The sequence below is a fragment of the Polyergus mexicanus genome, unplaced genomic scaffold (genome assembly GCF_030449975.1).
Source record: "Polyergus mexicanus isolate NDT 795.1 unplaced genomic scaffold, iyPolMexi1.0 SCAF_12, whole genome shotgun sequence".
In the NCBI taxonomy this organism is placed as follows: domain Eukaryota; kingdom Metazoa; phylum Arthropoda; class Insecta; order Hymenoptera; family Formicidae; genus Polyergus; species Polyergus mexicanus.
The window spans coordinates 806,650-826,946 of NW_027223332.1; the positions used below are offsets into that span (position 1 = coordinate 806,650).

The 20,297-nt window shown below is 32.0% G+C and overlaps 3 protein-coding genes across 8 annotated transcripts in view; 2 read left to right on the top strand and 1 right to left on the bottom strand.

Annotated features, from left to right (window-relative positions):
- LOC138938285 (persulfide dioxygenase ETHE1, mitochondrial) overlaps positions 1-9,138 on the bottom strand; it is a 45,743-nt gene extending 36,605 nt beyond the window's left edge. For 2 of the 3 annotated variants that reach the window (XR_011447675.1, XM_070305146.1), the window contains exons 1-3: positions 8,838-9,126; positions 6,058-6,202; positions 3,140-3,325 (exon numbers count right to left, since the gene is read on the bottom strand). Coding sequence is in view for 2 of the 3 variants with exons in the window: in XM_070305146.1 (XP_070161247.1) it covers positions 3,140-3,325; positions 6,058-6,202; positions 8,838-8,957 (451 nt within the window). In the remaining variant the exon portion in view is untranslated. Of the gene's footprint in view, positions 1-3,139; positions 3,326-6,057; positions 6,203-8,837 lie in introns of all 3 variants that reach the window. The other variant, XM_070305147.1, reaches the window with a different exon arrangement.
- A 147-nt stretch (positions 9,139-9,285) lies between these two features.
- On the top strand, positions 9,286-10,382 carry LOC138938286 (small ribosomal subunit protein eS19A). Of its 2 annotated transcripts, none has more exons than XM_070305148.1 (3): positions 9,286-9,391; positions 9,621-9,691; positions 9,944-10,382. In XM_070305148.1, the coding sequence occupies exons 2-3, from the start codon at positions 9,621-9,623 to the stop codon at positions 10,332-10,334; spliced, it is 462 nt and encodes a 153-aa protein (XP_070161249.1). In that variant the 5' UTR covers positions 9,286-9,391; the 3' UTR covers positions 10,335-10,382. The 2 variants fall into 2 exon arrangements, with proteins under 2 accessions (XP_070161249.1, XP_070161250.1); XM_070305149.1 differs by lacking the exon at positions 9,286-9,391 and adding an exon at positions 9,421-9,498.
- A 545-nt stretch (positions 10,383-10,927) lies between these two features.
- Positions 10,928-20,297, top strand: part of Asap (ArfGAP domain of ASAP) — a 40,136-nt gene continuing 30,766 nt past the window's right edge. The window contains exon 1 of one of the 3 annotated variants that reach the window (XM_070305392.1): positions 10,928-11,965. In XM_070305392.1, the coding sequence (XP_070161493.1) occupies positions 11,840-11,965 (126 nt within the window). In that variant the 5' untranslated portion in view covers positions 10,928-11,839. The remainder of the gene's footprint in view (positions 11,966-20,297) is intronic. The other 2 variants (XM_070305389.1, XM_070305391.1) reach the window with 2 other exon arrangements.

Here is a 20,297-nt window from a genome sequence, read left to right on the forward strand (position 1 = left end):
TTGCCATTTGATAAAATTGTATAATAAACATAATGTAAAATGGTATTACTAATATCAATTTTATGGTAAAAGATTCTTTGTGTGATCCGTTCTTTTTTTCTTCTAACGACATAATAAATATATCCAAAATTATAAGCGTTCCGACGTTTTAATCAAAAATAATAATATTGAAAATTACTCAACAATTTTGAATTTATAAATTGTTGAAAAGTTTTTTGGAACGTTCTACGTATCGGCATACAAATCGTTTATGTTCTCGATACAAATATTTGTTTTATAAAATATCTGTTGGTTTTTTTTTCTCGTACAACAAATGCAGTGCATTTACCGCAAAGGTTGGAATATTTACGATTTAATTCAATGCATGAATTCACATCGTATGAGCTTTACTTTTTTAGCGTATGGGAATGAAGCTGGTATCGAATTTTAAGTCATAGGTATTTAATGCATGCTATTCGCGTATTTGGCACGAAAAATCGAGCCTATCGAGCAGATCCGATATCGAGATAGCTTAGACGCCTCCAGGATTTCCTCTGGACAAACGATTGAGTCACGACGAGTAGCAAATCTGACACGATCAATAAGAACCCTCTTTTTTCGTCCCATCCCACCGTGTAAATTCCTGTAGCGATGTATGTGTAGCAGTATACATGTGTACAAGTACAAAGTGTCCCAAAATTATCGAATAAATGTTAGAGACCGAACTAAGAAAAAGGCAAGGTTTGTTGCTAAAAAATTAATTTCTCATTGTTAATTACTAAAAAAATTTCGCAAAAATTTCGCAAGTCTTTTAAAATTGATATATAAATATAATAAAAAACTATTTTTTATTTTATAAAAGAAAGTTTAGCAAGAGTCTAATTTCAAGTTAATTAAACTTTAATTAATTAAATTTTAAGATTAATTATGAGACGTTTATAAGTTGAATTTGTTAAAAAAGTCACCGGGATTAAAATAATATACTATTAATCTTTTTCTGCTAAAAAGAATTTAACTGAAATAATATAAATATAATAAAAGAATTATTTTTTATTTCATAGAAAATAAAGTTTAGCGAGAATATAATTTCAGGATTCATTAAACTTTAATTAATTAAATTTTAAGATTATTTATGAGACATTTAATTTGAATATGTTAAAGCAGTCACCGGGAACGGAATAATACATTATTAATCTTTCTTTGCTGAAAAGAAATTAACTTCAACTTGATCGGGAAATATGTAATTTCCGATAATAGTAGTAAGTTCTAGGACACCCGATGAATAAAATTATCTCAGCCCGAGCGGAAACACTTTCTTAATGATACAAAAGTATATTAGCAGCTACAAATATGTTTGTTAAAAAAACTATACAAAAAATATGACACAATATTTTCTGGACAAAAAGAACAACTTAAGTTAATTACTCTACAAACACTACATCTTATATGTAACAAGCGTGTAAAATTCAGAATGCAACACAATATATTTTCTTCTGAGCATGCAAAAATAATGAAAAAAGAAAAATAATATATTACAATATTAAAAATTACGATAATATAAATCTTCACATCTATAAATATTTAATATCAACTTTTTAAAAATCTACTCGAATTATGAATTATTCGAAAATGATAGTTATAAATATATTTCTCATATTTCTATTTTCTTTTCTTTGCGTCTTAAAAATTAAATATCTTTATTCCACGTGTTAGAAATTATTGAATTTGCGTCATAATTTTAAATGCTTAAGTTTTTAACTTCGTTTTCTGTATTCGGAAAAGACGCGCATTATATCCTTGATCTTTTCAATTCACGTATAAAATAGCACCGCCTCTCACCCTTCTCGCAAGAAAATATTTCGCCACTTTTCTCGGCAGCTCAATTAATAAAATAATAGACCAGGCGAACGCGATCGATCGCGCAAGAAATGCAACCCGATAGAATCATGAATTTATCTGTAACTTATCACGTTATAGTTTCGTAAGAGACTTGCTATGTCACTTAAAAACTACATTCTATTGCGTGAATATAACGAAAGCATTAACAAATGTATTAAATAATACATTATTATGAATGCATTACAAAGATTTTAAATATAAAATATATATATATATATGATGTGAAAAAGTACAGAATATAATACATATAGTGTCAAAATACATAATATAAAATATATAGTGTAAATCATTAAAAAGAAAAGGTTAAAAAATAATGGATATTTTGAATAAATATGGAATTATTTTTTTTAAGTAAGAGAGAGAGAGAGAGAGAGAGAGAGAGAGAGAGAGAGAGAGAGAGAGAAGACAAGTGTCAAAACATCTGTTATTAAAAAGACATAATAATATAAAAAGTAATAAAATAATATAATAATATAAAAGAACATAATAAAAATATCAAAGAACAGAGCAATTAAAAAAATAGAAAAGATAAAAAAAGAAGCGTGACAGAGAAAAAAAATATAAATATTAATTTTTCATTTAGACTCGAGGAGACAACAACATATATCATGTACGTTTATCGTAACGCGAAATAGCTCACAGAACATGTCGAGAAAATGCTGAAAATCCACGTATGTATCAAATGTGATACACTATGCACTTAGCACTTTATAGGGCAGCGCTGTTTTACCATACCATGTAGCTGACACATAGGCGATGGTAAAATGCTAAATGGACAATGGTATATTTTACCACCCAAAAACAAAATAAAGAAAAATAGAAACTACAATCGTGATCTTTCTGACAAGAAAGATCGCACATATACACTTCTTCGATAATATAACAGTAATTAAGCATATTATTTTTGCAAGTTTATGGTATATATCTTCCATCTTAAAGATTAATAAATTAAAATAAAACCGTATACACACACAAGGTGTCTTGCGAGATATTTAACATGTCATGTAAGATATTAGATAAAAAGCTAGGAGTATTAAAACTATTAAGAAAAACATATAATAAAAAGAAAATATGATAAAAATTATCGATTCTTGCAAACTCAGATTGCAATCAAATTTCCACATATATATCATATAATTTTACTTTAATAAACTTCGATTTATTTCAAAATTCTCGATGTCATAAGGGCGTCGGACATCCTGTGTAGATTTCTCAAAACTTATATTTGTTAAATTAATTGATCTAAAAAAAAGAATCTGACCTTTGGTATGACCGGGGGTGGGCAGCACTTTCAATCGGTGTCTGCCGAATTGGACGTGATCGTATGGCTCCAGGAGTACGTCCGCCTCGGCACCGCTATTGCGCGATATCATGGATTTGCAATCAGACAACAGTGACTTCAGTCGACCCGTTCCGGTGATATGGTCTGCGTGCACGTGCGTATTGACTGCAATAGTGAGAAATATTACCATGGAGCGAAGAGGCTAGTCACTATTACCAGTAAATGCATAATCAATAAAATATTGTCGAGTTCGCGCGAGATCATCCCGCTGTATCATGCTTCCGTAATAGAATGCTACAGAATGACCCAGAACCAACCAACATTCTTCTTAATGAGAAGAACAGTTCATGATATATTGATCCAACGGCATAGTTAGAAAATTATACAAGTATAGAAAATTTAAGAGAGAGAGAGAGAGAGAGAGAGAGAGAGAGAGAGAGAGAGAGAGAGAGAGAGAGAGAGAGAGAAGACATCTTGACCTAAATGTAACAATTTATTAGTTAATTATAGAATTAATTTTTAGGATATTTAACATCGACCTTTTTAAAAACTTATAACGCTCTGATATTGATCGGAAAATCTGAACTCAATATCGGAAAAATTTTGGAATATTTTATATATTCCTTTTAAATATCTATAGAAACGTAGATATAAATAATTCAATATTATGTTAAAAATAATTATTTAATTAGTTATTTCGTTTTTTATACAGTTGAATTACAAATAATTCGCATAGTTTTATGGAAGTTGAACGGTATTAATAGTGCATGCATTATCGGAAAACAGAGAGAGATGCATTATGGAAATGTTCGTTTGTTTGGGACAGAATTGGCATATAAAAAGCTTCGCATAAACAAGTGCATATGTTCCACTTGGCCAAAGCGATCTCTCGCAAAAATCACTCCGCGGTCTGATAATATAATAAATAATATGATAATTCTATCAACTCTGATTATAGGTATACAACACCATATTCTGTTCCTTCTTGCCGAACTAAAAGTCGTTCGCAATTAAGGCCCATATTTTGACTAAAAAGAATTAATATCCTTCACGCAAACAGAAATAAATATTGACTTTTTGGAGAGAGAGAGAGAGAGAGAGAGAGAGAGAGAGAGAAAGAGAGAGAAATTAAAGTGTTAAGCAAAAAAAACACTGCATGTAACTTTTCTACGCAACAGAAATAATATCATATGCTTAAATTTTGATATTATGTTTTGATAGCGATTTAATAATGTATATTTCCATATATATTGTCAGAAATTAATAAAAAAAATTTTGTGATAATGATTATCACGATTCTATACTTGATTCTAATCACATTTTGAAATAATTTATTTGTGTCCTTTTCTCCACTTTGTTATTTTCAATAATAAATATTTCTATAATTGCAACATAATTTCAAAGAGATATACTGCATTAAACAAACAAAAAGTATTTTAAGAGAGAGAGAGAGAGAGAGAGAGAGAGAGACAGTTAAAAATTAAACTTCATTAATTTCCATACAGATCCGCCCCCGCGCGCGATAAGCACGATTTGTCGATAAAATAATGCTTTTGTCGCGCGATACACTCGAAAATTATACAAAATCGGATCGAATCGTATCTAAAGAGAGTCGAAGTTCTTTATCGATATTAGTAAAGTTCAACGATATGCCTGGACATATTCTCACCAGGTTTATGGTCCACCGCGCCGTGTTAACCCCCGGAACAATGGCAAAACTATGCGCGACCGTCCTTAGCAGCGTAGTAGGATTGCATGCCAATTCATTATGAAGTTCGGCAAATATTGGTCGGTTAGTAGGATAGTTTGCAATATAATTTTGCGCTCGACTCGTAAATCACATTACGCGGTATCGTGTAATTGCCGACAAGTACATTTCCGACGAATAAGTAACGACGATAGTAAAATAATATATTTTGTTTCGAGTAGAGTATATATAATTAATTAGTTATCAATTAAAGCTTTTATAGAGAACGTTAATAAATTTTAGAATGTTACATTTGTAACATTAGAATGTGATTGATTTTGCACAATGTTAATATGTTAAATATCTCTTAATTATTATTACACGTATCGCGCATATAAGAAAAAAGTATAATTTTTATAGACTATAATCTCAATCGATACTATTAAAAAATTTTTCCAAATTACAAAATTGCATCAAACTCGGTGAGATCTAAAGTTACAGGAAAAATTCTTAAAAAATCAGATATATAATATTGTAAAAATAAAAATAAAAATTTATCTATACATGTATATATCAGTTTGGTATTTTGTAAATTATGAATATCGTAAAAATAAATCTTAATATACAAAATTTAAATTTTATATCTGACGTATCTAAATGTTTCCAAAATGTCTCGAACGTAATATGATTAAGGAGAAGCTGATATTTCTTGTCGCGCTAATAATGGTGTGCTTCAATATTTAATTGCTCAAAAGTCATATAAAAGTGATATAATTTAATTCTCGACAGGAAATATGTATATGAGTGTTAGAGAAAAGCACAATATTTTAATAAATTATTTCGATTAAATATGTGTTTCTAAAATTCCATTCGTAAGAAAGATTGACGCAAAATCGATATATCTTCTCTAGTTTCTATATTCAGCATAAGTCAAATTTCGAAAATTAAGCAAATTGTTATTATGAATCATTTAATGCATATTTTGCAAAACTCAAAATTGCTTTAAAAATATATGGATGTATTCCGTCTGTAACCTAAGTAAAAGATACATAATCTTATCATTAACTAATATCATTAAATAATATTGGATGATACGAAAAACTGTATAATTCGCTTCCGCGCATTTCTCTCATATATCAATTTTCTATTATTTTTTATAAACGGCGATATTCACGCACGAGATAATGATTTATATTGGATAACAACTTACGGGCGTATTTTAATGTTAATCCTAGTTCCTCGATGACTTTTTTATCACGTTCAACCCATTCGACAACTGGATCAATTAAAATTGCTTCTTTATCGTTGATATCGGCCAGCAAATACGTATACGTGCTCGATATTGGATCGAAAAACTGGAAATTTAAATAATTCTTTATTACTGTTTAGCAATATAATGCGGATACACAATAAAATTATATTGTAAATAGTAAGTTCTCATTTATAATATATATAGTTTTCCTGATTTTATCTTCATAATTGTATTATTATAAATAAAATTAAATGTATATGTACATATCCATATTAAAGTATTGATTAATTAAAAAAACAAGTACAATAAAATAAAATGAGATAAAGCTAATCTCTTATCATATGACGCATAAGATATGATAATAAAGACATAGAAAAGATAAAATTATATTTACTGCACATATTTTCCACAATTCTAGACACATATGGTACATCAAGCGAAAAATATAAAAGATAATATGATCAATTTAATGTAAATGAGTGTTTTCACATTTGACAATGTTTAAATATATTTTAAATTTTGTCATATATGTTTTGTTTTTTTTTTTTGACTTTTGATTTATGTATAACGCGTAATTAGGAGAATAACTAAAGATATAATTTTTTGAAAATATGCGATTGTTCGAAACCATTACCACAAAATATAAAATATTTTTTGTATTTTGTCCATTATTAACGCGCAACATTCACTAATCCTGTTAATAGCAATCCGTTTTTTGAATTAATTCAAATATATAATATTTTTCTTTTTATTGATAATTAATTGACAAATATTCCATTTATATTCCCACATACACACAATTCTAAGTAAAAATAAAACTTACAAACACATAAATCGATATAATAACGAAAATATAATAACAATATTTTTCTTAACAGAAAATTATTTGTTTGATAAATCAATATGTGTTTATAAGGATTCATTGCCAAAACAAGCATTAATTTCATTCGATAATTTCCAAATATAAATAGTATTACGTTACATTATAACTTATTACCTTAATGCTGTATTCTGTTAATATACATATATATATATATATATATATATATATATAACTTTGTTGGGTTATAGAAATTAAAAAAGTTATAAAAACAATAATAAATATTTTGCTTTTCATATCTCAGGATGAATCCGTCACCAATCTTTTGGCCAAAAAATCAAATTTTCATCCAAACTATTTCAAATTTCTGCTATAATTGTAAATGAAAAAAAAAAACTGAATCAACGACATGCGATCATTAAAAAAAATTTGTCCAATACAGTGCATGTATTGCAGTGTAACAATACAAATTTGAAGATATCGTATCGAAACCATTATATGCAAAAATCAATGTCGAGTTGAAAAACGTGTAACTCGTTTTCATTTAATGGACCAGAACGAATTTGTTGTAATCAATATGTAGGAAATCTCTGAGAAATATGTATAATTAATGACATCTCTAATGTAAAAATAATCCGTTTTTAAGATATTCAGTTAATCCGAAACATATATAAATCGTAAACATGTAAATTTTACATTAAAATCATAATCAAAATAAATTTTTAAATTTAATATTTGGCACTTTGGCTTTTATTTCGAATACCAAAACGTACGCATATACACCATTTACCAATAAATCTTCCTCCTTTTTATCCTGTTCGAAATTCTAATTTGTTTTGCACGCAATACAAAAACATCTGCTTTTCATATACAATAAATGCAGCTAAAAAAAAAGAACAGAATTTTTGATATGCACTTTTCAGTTGCACTTTTCTAATTTCTTACAATTCGAAATACTCAAGTTACATCAATTTTATTTTCTTGTAAACGCAATGTATATATAAGAAAAAATACAGCTAAAAGAAATATTGACTTTATATCTGTTCGTTTCACTCTTTTACGATGTTTCTCGTGTATTTTGTTTCCTTCTTCTCTCTATTTCGATATTTTAAATATACAAAGATGTGTGAAAAATATTACATCATGTACTAACAATAAAATACGCTATATATATATTATATCGATTTATGTTTTTCTGAAATATTTCGATGTAAAATATTTCGAAAATATATCAAACTAATAAATAAGCAAGGAAGAATTGTAATAACTTCGAAGTCGGAAGAAAAATCTAGAGACATACAGGATTTGACTTAATTTGACAATTTCTTTCGCATCTTTATCGCAAATTATACGAAATGTGAAGAAATAATAAGCAATAAAAAAATACCACCATTCCTACCTTGGATGTTGTCCATCCAACGGTCAATTTCAAGTCCGGTTAGATGAACCAACGGTTAAAATTAGCAGGATGGCCAACAGAAAATAGAGATTAAGGAGAACCAAACATTCACGTCATTTCAGTTAACCACCCTGATAATTTTAACCTTCGGTTCGTCTAACCGGACTTGACGAAATTGCCCCTAAAGTGACAAGTCGACGCAACTCTACTCCTATGTCACTCCATGGTCACGTGGAGCGAATTACAATTAACTTAATCGTCGATTAAGATACTTGTGGAATGATGAAGGAAATTTCTAACGAGATATTTATCTCTCGTATATAATAAAAATAATACTATCGATCATTGTGCTAATTAATCGACAATCAAATTAATCATCGGAATTTCATCGAAATGACCATAGGAGTCGATTTGGCTAAATGGAAATTTATTGTCGCCGGATTGCGAGTGCAAGCGACCGTCCGTAAGATGACAGAGGCGGCTGACATGCGTACATTGTTCTTCGTGCGAATTATTTACCTGGCGAAACAGAAAATCCCTTGAAAAGGGCACCTGCTCCATCAGAACGTCGGCCATGGCTTGATACGCGCGCGTCCTAATTCTCGGCGAAGTTAATACTCGACAGAGGTTACGGATCATGATTCGTCTTTATATAGATGACTTACATTAGCACCGTCACGGTTATCGTCCACCTACTGATTCGTCACACTATCTACGTGACAATGACCGTTGACTTGATGATAATTCGTCACTTTTACGCATATCATATCCATTGAGCAACATTATGCAATACGTACAGGAGATAAAGATATTTTCTGTAAGGTTATATAACCTCTTTCTTAAATCACACTGATTTGTTTAATTAAGTGATTAATTGTATCAGAAAATTTATTGGTATATCAACCAACTTTGGCGTGAATTACCTAGTCTGTCCCGATTGAACGATATCCTGTCAATGTCAGTCACGCCATTTTGGGATGGAGGTTGCCCATCTTGAGAAATTTCATGATCCCAGCCGTTTTCTCCCAGACTCCGCTCGCTCTGCTCTTTCCGGTTAGCGATCTCTTACCAAGGTATGTTATGATGACAGTTTTCTGGCAAACTGTTGTTAGTAAACTAAATCCGATAGTCGACATATAAATGTATGCAACTGATTTCACGACTCGTATGATTTATACCGGTAATCAAAATTTCAGCCTAGAATGTTCAGCGCGTTGTTTTAAAATTCGTTCACTCATGTCACATGCGGATGCACATGTCAATTTATGCGTCGGTTGTTTTATTAAGTTTTCTTTTCCACAGATGCCGTCTGTAACTTTAAAAGACGTAGATCAGCAAAAATTTGTGAAGGCCTTTGCAGCCTTTCTGAAAAAGTGAGTAACAAATATAGCCAGAACCTAACCTAAATCTTGCACATGTAATGCTTAAAATATACTAATATACTTGATAGAATCATTTATTATATATCATCATATTATATATATATATATATACGTAATATTTCTTTTCTGAAATATTGTACATAGTTTATAAAAATTCTTGTTCCATACTATTACCATGATAATACATAAACATATAATTTACTGTTAAAAATTGTCTTCTAATTCTATCGTAAAACTTTGTAGGACTGGCAAAATGCGAGTGCCAGAATGGGTGGATATTGTGAAGACAGCTAAATTCAAGGAACTGGCTCCCTACGATCCCGATTGGTATTACGTCAGATGCGCAGCTCTGGTGCGTCACATTTATATTCGTAGCCCGATCGGAGTCGGTGCCGTTACAAAGATCTTTGGTGGACGCAAACGTAATGGTACTCATCCCAGTCACTTTTGTCGATCGGCGGGTGGTGTTGCGCGCAAGGCACTCCAAAGCCTGGAACAGCTGAAGTTGATCGAGAAGGCACCTCTCGGTGGACGTAAATTGACTAGTCAGGGACGCAGGGACTTGGATCGAATAGCTGCGCAAGTTAAAGCTAAGAGCAAAAAACAGCTTAAGCTTCAAGAGACTGTACTTTAATATTATTTTGTTTCTATAATAAAATTAGAAAACATTTAAATCTTTCAACTCTGCCTCTTTTTAACTGTATTTAACAGAGTAATATTTTATAGTTATAATCAAATTTATATATATAATTTCTGTTGTTAGATTTATGATTTAATGACATGTTGCGACATTCTTTATTTCCAGCAATTTTACTAGGTTTTTGAAAAAGCAATTTTTATAGCAAAATTATGATGATAAATTAATGTCTGAAATATTTAATTATTGGTTAATTCTAAAATATCCAAATATTAACATATAAGCATATATTTATATACGTATATTAATTTTTAAATATATTAATCGCGTCCACATTTCACATCAAAACGCGACGTCGCAAAATATTAGTCGATATTTCGAATTTCATCTCGTTGCGCCATCAATCGTTGGCCGCGTTCGACAGATAATGCGCTCAGTTATTGTCTTGTCGACACTCGACGTTGATTCGTTGCTTCTAAAAGTAAGAGCCAATCACGTTCGATCGCTGCTGAGCGGTTTTCTCCGCTGAACGCGTTTATTCGCGCGTCGCGTCGCCGCTCTAGGTATATTTTGTTTCGTGGCGTACGAAGTCCGGTGGCGCGGGCGTCGCCAGCGCCGCCGCAGTGAAACTTCGGCCGCAGTCGCGAGCGTTTCGGCGGTACTCGGCACCGACCGAATCAGTAGCTGATGCGCGATTTGATGCGAGATTGGCGTACGAAGGAGCATCTCGCGGACGCAACTGCGTACGCGCCCGCGCGCGGGTGTTGTGTGTGCATGTGTGCATAGTGCGGTACAAATATACGTGTGTGCGTCGGTCGGTCCGTTCCGTTCCGTTCCGTTCCGTTCGCGGTAATATGTACATGCGCGCATGGACGTATGCGTGGTGACCCGCGCTCTTCGCCGAGAGCGAACTGCTGCTGCTGCTGCTATTGTTATGTATCCTCGCGACGGCCGCTAGCTCGCCGCGACCATGTCGCGAAAATAATCGCGTCGGTCCCGCGAGTGTATGTGTCTGTCTCTCTCTCTCTCTCTCTCTGCGCGAAAACAGAGACGCGAACCTGCCGTCTATCTTGCTCTTCCTCGTTCCTCGACATTCATTTTCCTCACTGTTTTTCTCTCCTTCTATCTCGGGCTCGCTTTTCCGCGCACTTCACACTCCTCCGTTTCTCTCTCTCTCTCTCTCGTTTCTTGTCACTCGTTGTACCGGGACGACGTTTACGCACCACGTCACGGGAGAGAGACAAATAAGGTTGACCAGGGTGTCCCGCGGTATTCATGGTGAGAGACAACGGGTGAAGTGTTCGCTGTCGTCGACGACGATACGATACGACGATAAGGACGACGAAGCGAGGGGAAGCCGCGGCGGTGAGAAGGGATCCCCGAAGGGACAGCCTCGGTTGCAGCTGGGCGCTTGGTGGCGGTAGGGCGGGGTGGGGTGGACGGCGGGAGACGGAACAACTGACAGAAAACAAGAAAGAGAGAGAGAGAGAGAGAGAGGAAAGATGCCGGGCCTAATCGCCGTGAGCGAGTTCGTCGAGGAGACGAGGGAGGATTATAACTCGCCCACCACGTCCACTTTTGTCTCGCGAATGCCACAGTGTAGGCAGACCATCACGTCCCTCGAGGAGGTGAGTAGCAACACCATCATCGTGCGCGACGCGCCAACGTTCCCATAAATATTAATTAAAATTAGCTGTACGCAAGCTTTAACTCTGACCCCCGACGTTATCTCGACTCTTATTCTCTACAAAGTGACGGGGAATCACTTTGAATTAATTATAATAAGTATTAATTAATAATTATGAGAACGGCCAATATGATACTCCTATAAATTTGCCACATTTTAATCTGTGAATAATATTTCTGCATTTGTTCTCATCGACTTTTCTCTCATTTATTTCTCCATCTTTATTCGCTTCGTATCGAAGCCGCTTCTCTCTTTCTTTCTCTCTGTCGACGTTAATCATACCGGGTCGCGCGTGGGCGTGTATGTACCTATCGTACAGTATTGGTGTTATTATACGCCGGGAACAGGTTCGCAAATTTTCTCCGTCAATCCCTTAGATGCCGATAATTGTGATAACTCGTACATATGACAGACATCGGGATACGATTGGACGGTTTTTGTAACACATTTGCAATGTGTAATCCGTATAAATTTGTTTCTATGTGAAAATAAAAATCGAAAAAAACCATATAATAATTCGCAAAGCGATAATATATTTCTGATTTGCATCTATACGCGTGACGAATTACTATTATCGTATTATTTATATTTTCTGCAAACTTTGTTATTATTTTACCGGAAGAAATGAACCCGGGATCGATCGTATAAGAATACTAATAATATAATTCACGAAGATATAATATCTTAAAAAGTATTCTTCTTTTTTTTTTTATTGACAGTTAATTGTTTAGCTATTTCAATGTATATTTAACGTGAAAGTTTTATTATCTTTCATTATCATTAACGTTTTAACGCTTTAAAGCTGTAAAGTTGATGCTAATACCGAAGCATTTAAACTGAGAAATAGTCGATGATGATGCTATCATTATTAACGTCCTACGTGCTTTGAAATCCGATTTCCTTACCAAGAAATTGGCCGCGTTACCGGCTTGCATTTATTGCTCGATGGTTCATTTCTCTTCCAATATTAGTAACGCATTATAAATGTTCTTAGGCAAACACTTCCGGTATGTCGTCACTTTAGAACGTGAAATGTTAAAGAAGATAAAAACTAAACTGTCTTATAAAGCGCCCATAGAATAGCTTGACATAAAAAATTGTAATACTCATAGAAATATTCGATACTAATACATTTTTTTACCAAGCTGTCAGCATCTGTATGACTGTCATTTCATCAGCTGACGGCACGATTATCGCTTCGCGTCGACGCTCTTAATTCGCGGATGCTTGAATGATTACTATGATACTCTATCTCTGTCAAATAGAATCCAACCAATAGTCCGAGCGTAGAATATATGTATTCCATGCCAAGACATAGCTAACAAGCAGAGTGCGTATATTATATCGAGCTCAACAAATTTATTTTTCATTTCTTTCGTATAATAAAATGAAAGTATAAAATTTATTTAAATTGAAATATTTTTGTTTAATAGAGAAAGAAACCGTTGAAAAAAAAAACTCTCCCCTGAAAAAAGATTTTACTTAAATATAAATTATTCTATCACTTAAATATTCGTATATTAATTATTGAATTGTTATCAATATTTACACATTTTTATTTTTAAAGATTAAAAACTGTTTGATATTATCTAATACAAAATAAAGTTGACTTAGTGTTAATAAATATATATTATTTATTGATAAAATTTATCATATATGAGAATTCTCACACTTTCTTCTCTCTCTACAGCACTTGTTCTATAACTGTTCTTATCGGACGTGTTGCTCAAATGCTTTTATAAGATACCGTGTAGTATTCTATCATTTCACATGGCTTATACATTTACAATGATGGAATGACTAGCCATATCGTATTCCATTCAAAATTGCTATTCAAAATGAAAAAAATAATTAATAGAAATAATTACCTAAACAAAAAATGCTTTATTTCCTATCGCTAAAATGTCAATAATATTCGAAAGAGAGAGATGAAGGCAAATGAAGTTCTTTATAAGATGACATTTCGCATAATTACTGGATATATTGAGCGCTCGTGAACTTTATACGTAACCCACAAAACTAGCGATCAAAAGTAACGGTTCTTCTTTTTATTGCTCATCCATTATCATATGCCACTACTCGGCGTTTTAAAAATTCCGGTTTGTTCTTTTATCTTTCCTTAGACAGCTAATGAACAATATGTGACCTCAAATACTTAATGAATAAGATCATAAATTCCGAGATAAAATCGCAGACTCAATTTTTCATCAGACAAATAACTAATTTATAACATTTTTAGACATATTGATCGAATCAATAAAATTCAAGGATAATTTTGCGAGCTAACTTTTATTTTATGTATAATAATAATCTCGTAAAGAAATTAATCACAGATTAAAAAGCAGTTTTGTGATTGTTTTTGCAAAAATGTTATTGGATAGGAATTAGAATTAAATTGCACATTCTCATCTTGATATTACTTCTAAAAATTGCAACAACTTAAATATTGATTTCGCTCATTTATTTAATTCGATTATAAAATTAAAAAAAATTTTTTTTTAAGGTACAAAAAAATATAAAACAAGAAAATAAAAAAGATACCGTTCGAAAATATAAAAAGATAGAAGATGGGTATCTAGTTCGAGGAAATGAAAGAATGAATTCCGATCCAACTGTATGGATTCCTCTATAATGTATTTTACGGATATGCAGCGGATATGAAGATTCTAATAATATCTGTGCTCTTTTTTTTGACATATACTTATTTCAAACATAAAATTTATGACCGAGTACCGAGAATGGTGGAGAATCATATATAAAATTATTACGTAATCTCGAGATAAAATATTTTTCATCGACCAACAACGAGAAGCTTTGCCTTGTTATTTCTGCTTAAAGAAAAATATATTCAATATTCCCTTTGGCCTGTCGAAATTTTCGGGTCACTCGTTCTCTTTTCTCACAGAGAAGGAGAAAGAGGAGAAGAGATGCACGTCGTTCGCGTCTCCTTAACGATCCAAAGAATTTGTACGAAGAGAAAATTCCGCTAGAAGCATGTTCGTAGATCCAATCTTCTTCTTGTCGTCTTCGTGTTCTTCTTTTCCTCATCAAGGATTCTTTCCTCATTGCGATAACGATTATAACTTTCGCAGTTATGGACATGTTGACGAATAGACAGTGACGTATAATCGCGGTAAGATTTTTTTTTTTTTTTTTTTTACGACATGACATTCTTACATATTTAATAAAAGATAATTCGGAACTTACTTTATATCATTATTTTTTAGATAGTAAATATGCAAACTTAGTTTTTAGCGCATAAATATTTTGATTTTCAATTGTTAATATTTAGTTTTTAACATTCAATTTTTATTCGATTTTATTAATTTTTGACATTCAAAACTCATTTCTTTGTCAACTCTCAATTTTTTAATGTCACAGCTTTTAACTTACAATATATTATACACTATATCAAAATTGTGTAAATAAATAGTATATGACACTCCGAAATCATATAAGCCTTATTCTTACGTGATTCATATATGAGCAGTTTATTTGACATATGCTACAGTAGTCTAAATGAAATTTCGAGCTTATCGTTAAAATAAGTGGATTCGTGTTTTATTTAAGTTCTCTTTCACTCCCTCGCTCTCCCTTTTACTAGTAACGAAAATAGAACGCAACGGGTCTTAAAATAGCGACACTCGAGTTTCTGACTCTCTAAAATTACATTATAAATAATGAAAACTCAATATATGGACCGTTTATTTTGAAAGTGGTGTAAGTCTTTTTTTTTAAAAAATGAGATATGACGTAATTTATGCTTAATTTAGTGTAAACTTTTTGTTTATAACTAGTTAGTATTTAATATCTTAAAAAATGCCAATGCTTTGTTGAATTTAAAATTGGCCGGTAAAAGAAATTGCGTAACCATTGATTATGAAAGTGGTATAAGTCCAATTTCCATCACGATGCCAGGCCTATTACATACGAAAAATATAAGGATATGCAGCAGCTATTACCTTATATACCTCCTGTGCATCATGAATATTTCAAAACACTGCCACATGAAGAGCATAAATAATTAATAATACCAATATCTTGTGTTAAGTTTAACAATATATAAATATAATTAACGTTCAAAATAAAAAATACTAATTCTATTTTATTTCTTGTTATTATTTATAAACAAAATTGGATTAATATGAAATATATTTTAAGTGATATTTGTTATTTCAAAATTGAAATTAAATGATATTTACAATTGACTAATTATGAAAGTGACGTAAGTCCATTTGCAGCCTGGAAATATATATTATTTTAGTTAAATTCGCCTAAAAGAAATTTATATAATCAAATTACATATTGATAAATTAGTACAAACATTACCAGACTTCACATAATTAACCTATATTTTTTAATTGTCAGATCTGCTAACATTTAATTTTCTCGAAACAAAAGAAAATGGACTTGCACCACTTTCAAAATAAACGGTCCATATATATACACACACACATACACAACGATATTTCGCTCGTCGAGCACAAAAGACGTTTTTTGTTACTTTAGCAATCTCGGAGTATAAATTATTTATTTCGATGTAATATATTTAAAACGATTTTTTATATAAGAAAAATGCATAATATCTGCATTAATACATAATATTTATGAAAAGAACAAGGTTGTTTGCGTGATCAAGATTTTACGAAATATTCTCTCGAAAACAATTGTTAACATATTATCTACGAAGGATTTTTTACCTGAGTAAAAAAGATTTTATGAAAACAGATTTTAAATCGTCTATTGTATATGTAAAAATAACATTATTCTCGACTGAAAATATTTTTAATGGTGCGCGGTGTAATTGTAATGGTTTCACAATTTCTTCTCGATAACGATTACGCGAAAGCAACAACAATGCTTGGCATCGTAAATGAACGATTCTATTAACGCGGAATGATGTAAGAGTCATTCGGGTACTCGAAGGCGTCGAGTAGACGGACAGGATCTATTATCTTGCATGCATTTGATTATCGGGTGAACGTTAATCGCTCGTAAGGACGACATTTTACGATCGTAAGAGCCATCAGACACTCGGAATTGTAGTTTGGCAAACGATCTAGAGAATCTAAAACGATGGCGTGATACAATCAATTTCGGTCAAGCGTGAATACAAACGGATTAAATATACGCCCAATTCTGACAGAATCAAACTTTGGCTTACCATAATAGAGTAATAATAATAAAAATATGAATTATTACTATGTATATTAATAACAGAAAATAAATTTTCCTATAAATCTTATTACTAATAATAATGATTGCTATTATTATTCCATTTGACACGAGCAACTGTGTGTGTGTGTGTGCGCGCATTTTTTAATGAAGCAAACTCTTACGAGTAAGAAACAAAAAAATACATGGAATAAAGCAAAATAATCAGTATTATGCGCTCTATTATAAATATGAAAGCATAATCGAATAAGCGGTGGGTTAAATGAAATTAATTGATAGGATTGAATTCGGCGAATTGAAATGAACTGGGCGTATATTGAGTTGTTTAGATGGGGCTTAAACTGAGTTAAATAAAAAATTGCGACGCATGATTATAATTGCGCTTAAGTGAGATCAATGAGATCTGACAGTGACTATGAAATTATGTTCGCAAAATATTTTCTGCCTATTTTCGTATATTATTATTTTATGAAAACGTAAAATATATATAAATGCAAGAGCGAAAAATTTGAAAAGTGCTTGATTAGAAGTTTAAGATTTTTGTGATATGAAGGAATTAGTCAAATAGGAAAAATGTAAAAAAATTCGCGGATCTTAGTATTTACCGAATAACCCAGTATTAGCACTAATTTAATTATAAAATTAGCGGATTAATATGAGAGATTAGTACAGGATAGAGATATAGCAAATTACATTTTAGGAAAAAGCGATGGCGAAAGATATAATTGCTCGAATTCTTAGATAGAAAAATATTAATTCGGGTCGACTGTCATCCACGCACAGCTTGCTTTCTACTAAAGATCTCTCGGGCGATCCAGTTTGTCATCTAACTTCCGAACAGGGATATTTAAGGATCGTGATATCTTAGCACGTTTATCCAATCGTTACGATTAAAGGCAGGATCATTACGGATATACGATTTAAAATCCCAGAGAATATTTGTTGAAGAAAAGCTCTACATTTACAAACTAAGCAATTATTTAACGCTAAGATGAAAATAAATTGTTGTGTTGTGATATGTAATATATAATTATACTTATAATTGTGTTCTCAATCTCGTTCAATATGCGATTGAACCGCAATTGAACTTTAAATTTACTTATACACATATTAATAACACAAAAAAAAAGAAGTTTCTTTTTTTTTCCCCTTGTTTTATAACATTTATAGCAGTTAGAAATTGAATCGCGTGCCGCATTATGATGCTGGCGATGAAAAATCTTCCTTTCTCTCCGCGACTTTCGCTCGGACTATTGCATCTCGTTGCAACGCTGAACGTTTTCCGTATGCGAATCTCGGAGTAAGATGCGTGTGTTTAGAAATCGCATTCGAGTATCACGATATTCTTTGACAGTAATTGAGACATTATTCATCGTTATTAGATATTTATCCGAAATATTACCATAATTAATGACAAATATAAAACAACATAAATTAATGAAAATTATTTTCCTTAGCGCTTCCTCTCTTTGTCTCTCTTTTTCCTCCTCTCAAAAATAGTATTGCGAAAAAATATTTATTACAGCGAGTTAATTAAAAAGTGCAAATCTCTCTCTCGGTGTTTTTTTTTTTTTTTTTTTTTTTTTTGTGATGTATCCTTACATTTTATATCAATTCGAAAAATTATACATTCTTACGCAATATTTATTTAAAGAAATAAATATATAAAAACGATTAAACTCTTTGTATTAAATAAGGAAAATCAGAATATTCGTCTAAGAAAAATTTCCAAAATTTTGTTCCATTACCCGACCAATCTGTATATCATTTATGCAATCTGTATGTCATTTTATCTTCAATTATTGCTATATCTTTATACTGAAGACTATGAATTATCTCGGGGCAGCAGATCAAGTTCAGTTGCTTGTATAATGTTCGCGCACATCATCGCAGTAACCCAATAAGCGCGAACACATTTTGCAATTTGAACGCGATATAATAGGGTGTTCTTCAAGTCGTTGTTACGGTGCTAGAGCGTTCTTAGCAATTGAAACGAGTACGTACTCCGATATTAGTCGCCGACAGGCTGCTTTTGCGATCGAGGACGCTCACCAAAGTGGTTTCTCGATTGTGCGCTCTCGTTAGTGTTGGAAGTAATCGAATGCATTAAGTATCGTAGTGATTAATCTTGGCTCTCTCGCTGTGCAAATTTTATTATCCTAATAAGTATGTAATCAAAGATATTTGATTATATATTTTTTACATTATTATATTACATATTTTTATTATTTATGATATATTATATAAATTTTTTCTTTCATAAACTTTATATATTACATAAGTATAAAAAGAAAAAGGGTAATATATGTTCACATAATTATGAGAAGTTTCAAATATCTTTCATTTGTGGATAAAGGAATGCATTCTTCAAATATACCGCTTAAGACTATGTCGGTAAGTGCATTATTACTTCCGCGGAACGAGCACTCGCACGATCTTTCTTGATATAGCGGGAAGATACGCAGAGCGCATCCTATCAAGATGCAATTTCATGCAAATCGTTCCGCGTCGAGCCGCGCCCGCGGCGAGAAAGCGGCCGACTTAATTATCGACGTCGTCCGCTACTCTTTGTCTCATAATCGCTCTTACGCCATCGCGTAATACCGCCGTAACGTTCTTTTTTTCTTTTTCTTTTTACGAACTCTTACAAAATACCTGGGCGTTATTGCAGCGAGATTTGCGGCGCGCAGAATTGTTCGAGAGGTAGCAAGCGATTATGCGCCGCGGCGCATAAACGCTTGCAAATCACGGTGTGTAAACGTCAACAATACGAATGAACGGTCTGTCAAGGCCGGCACATGACCGGAATTCCTCTCGTTCTCTCTGCGAAAACTCAACGAGCCTGCTGTTCGAAACATCAAATTGGGGGATGCTTTGATATTATTCAAGTTTATTAAAATATCTTATTATTAATATATAAAAAAATATAAAAAAATAGAGTGATATCTTATAATAGAGCATAAATCTTATCTCTTTAAGTTTCATGCTCTATTGAAAATTTCTTTTTTCTTAAAGAAATTATCGAGACATCATTTTTATAATAAATAATTTTCGAATTTGTCACACGTTACGTATCCATGAAAGCAAAAATTAAAATT

Coding starts and splice junctions, on each gene's coding strand:
- LOC138938286 (XM_070305148.1), top strand. CDS start 9,621: ATGCCGTCTGTAACTTTAAAAGACGTAGATCAGCAAAAATTTGTGAAG. Junction 9,692..9,943: donor TTTGCAGCCTTTCTGAAAAA/GTGAGTAACAAA, acceptor AAAACTTTGTAG/GACTGGCAAAATGCGAGTGC.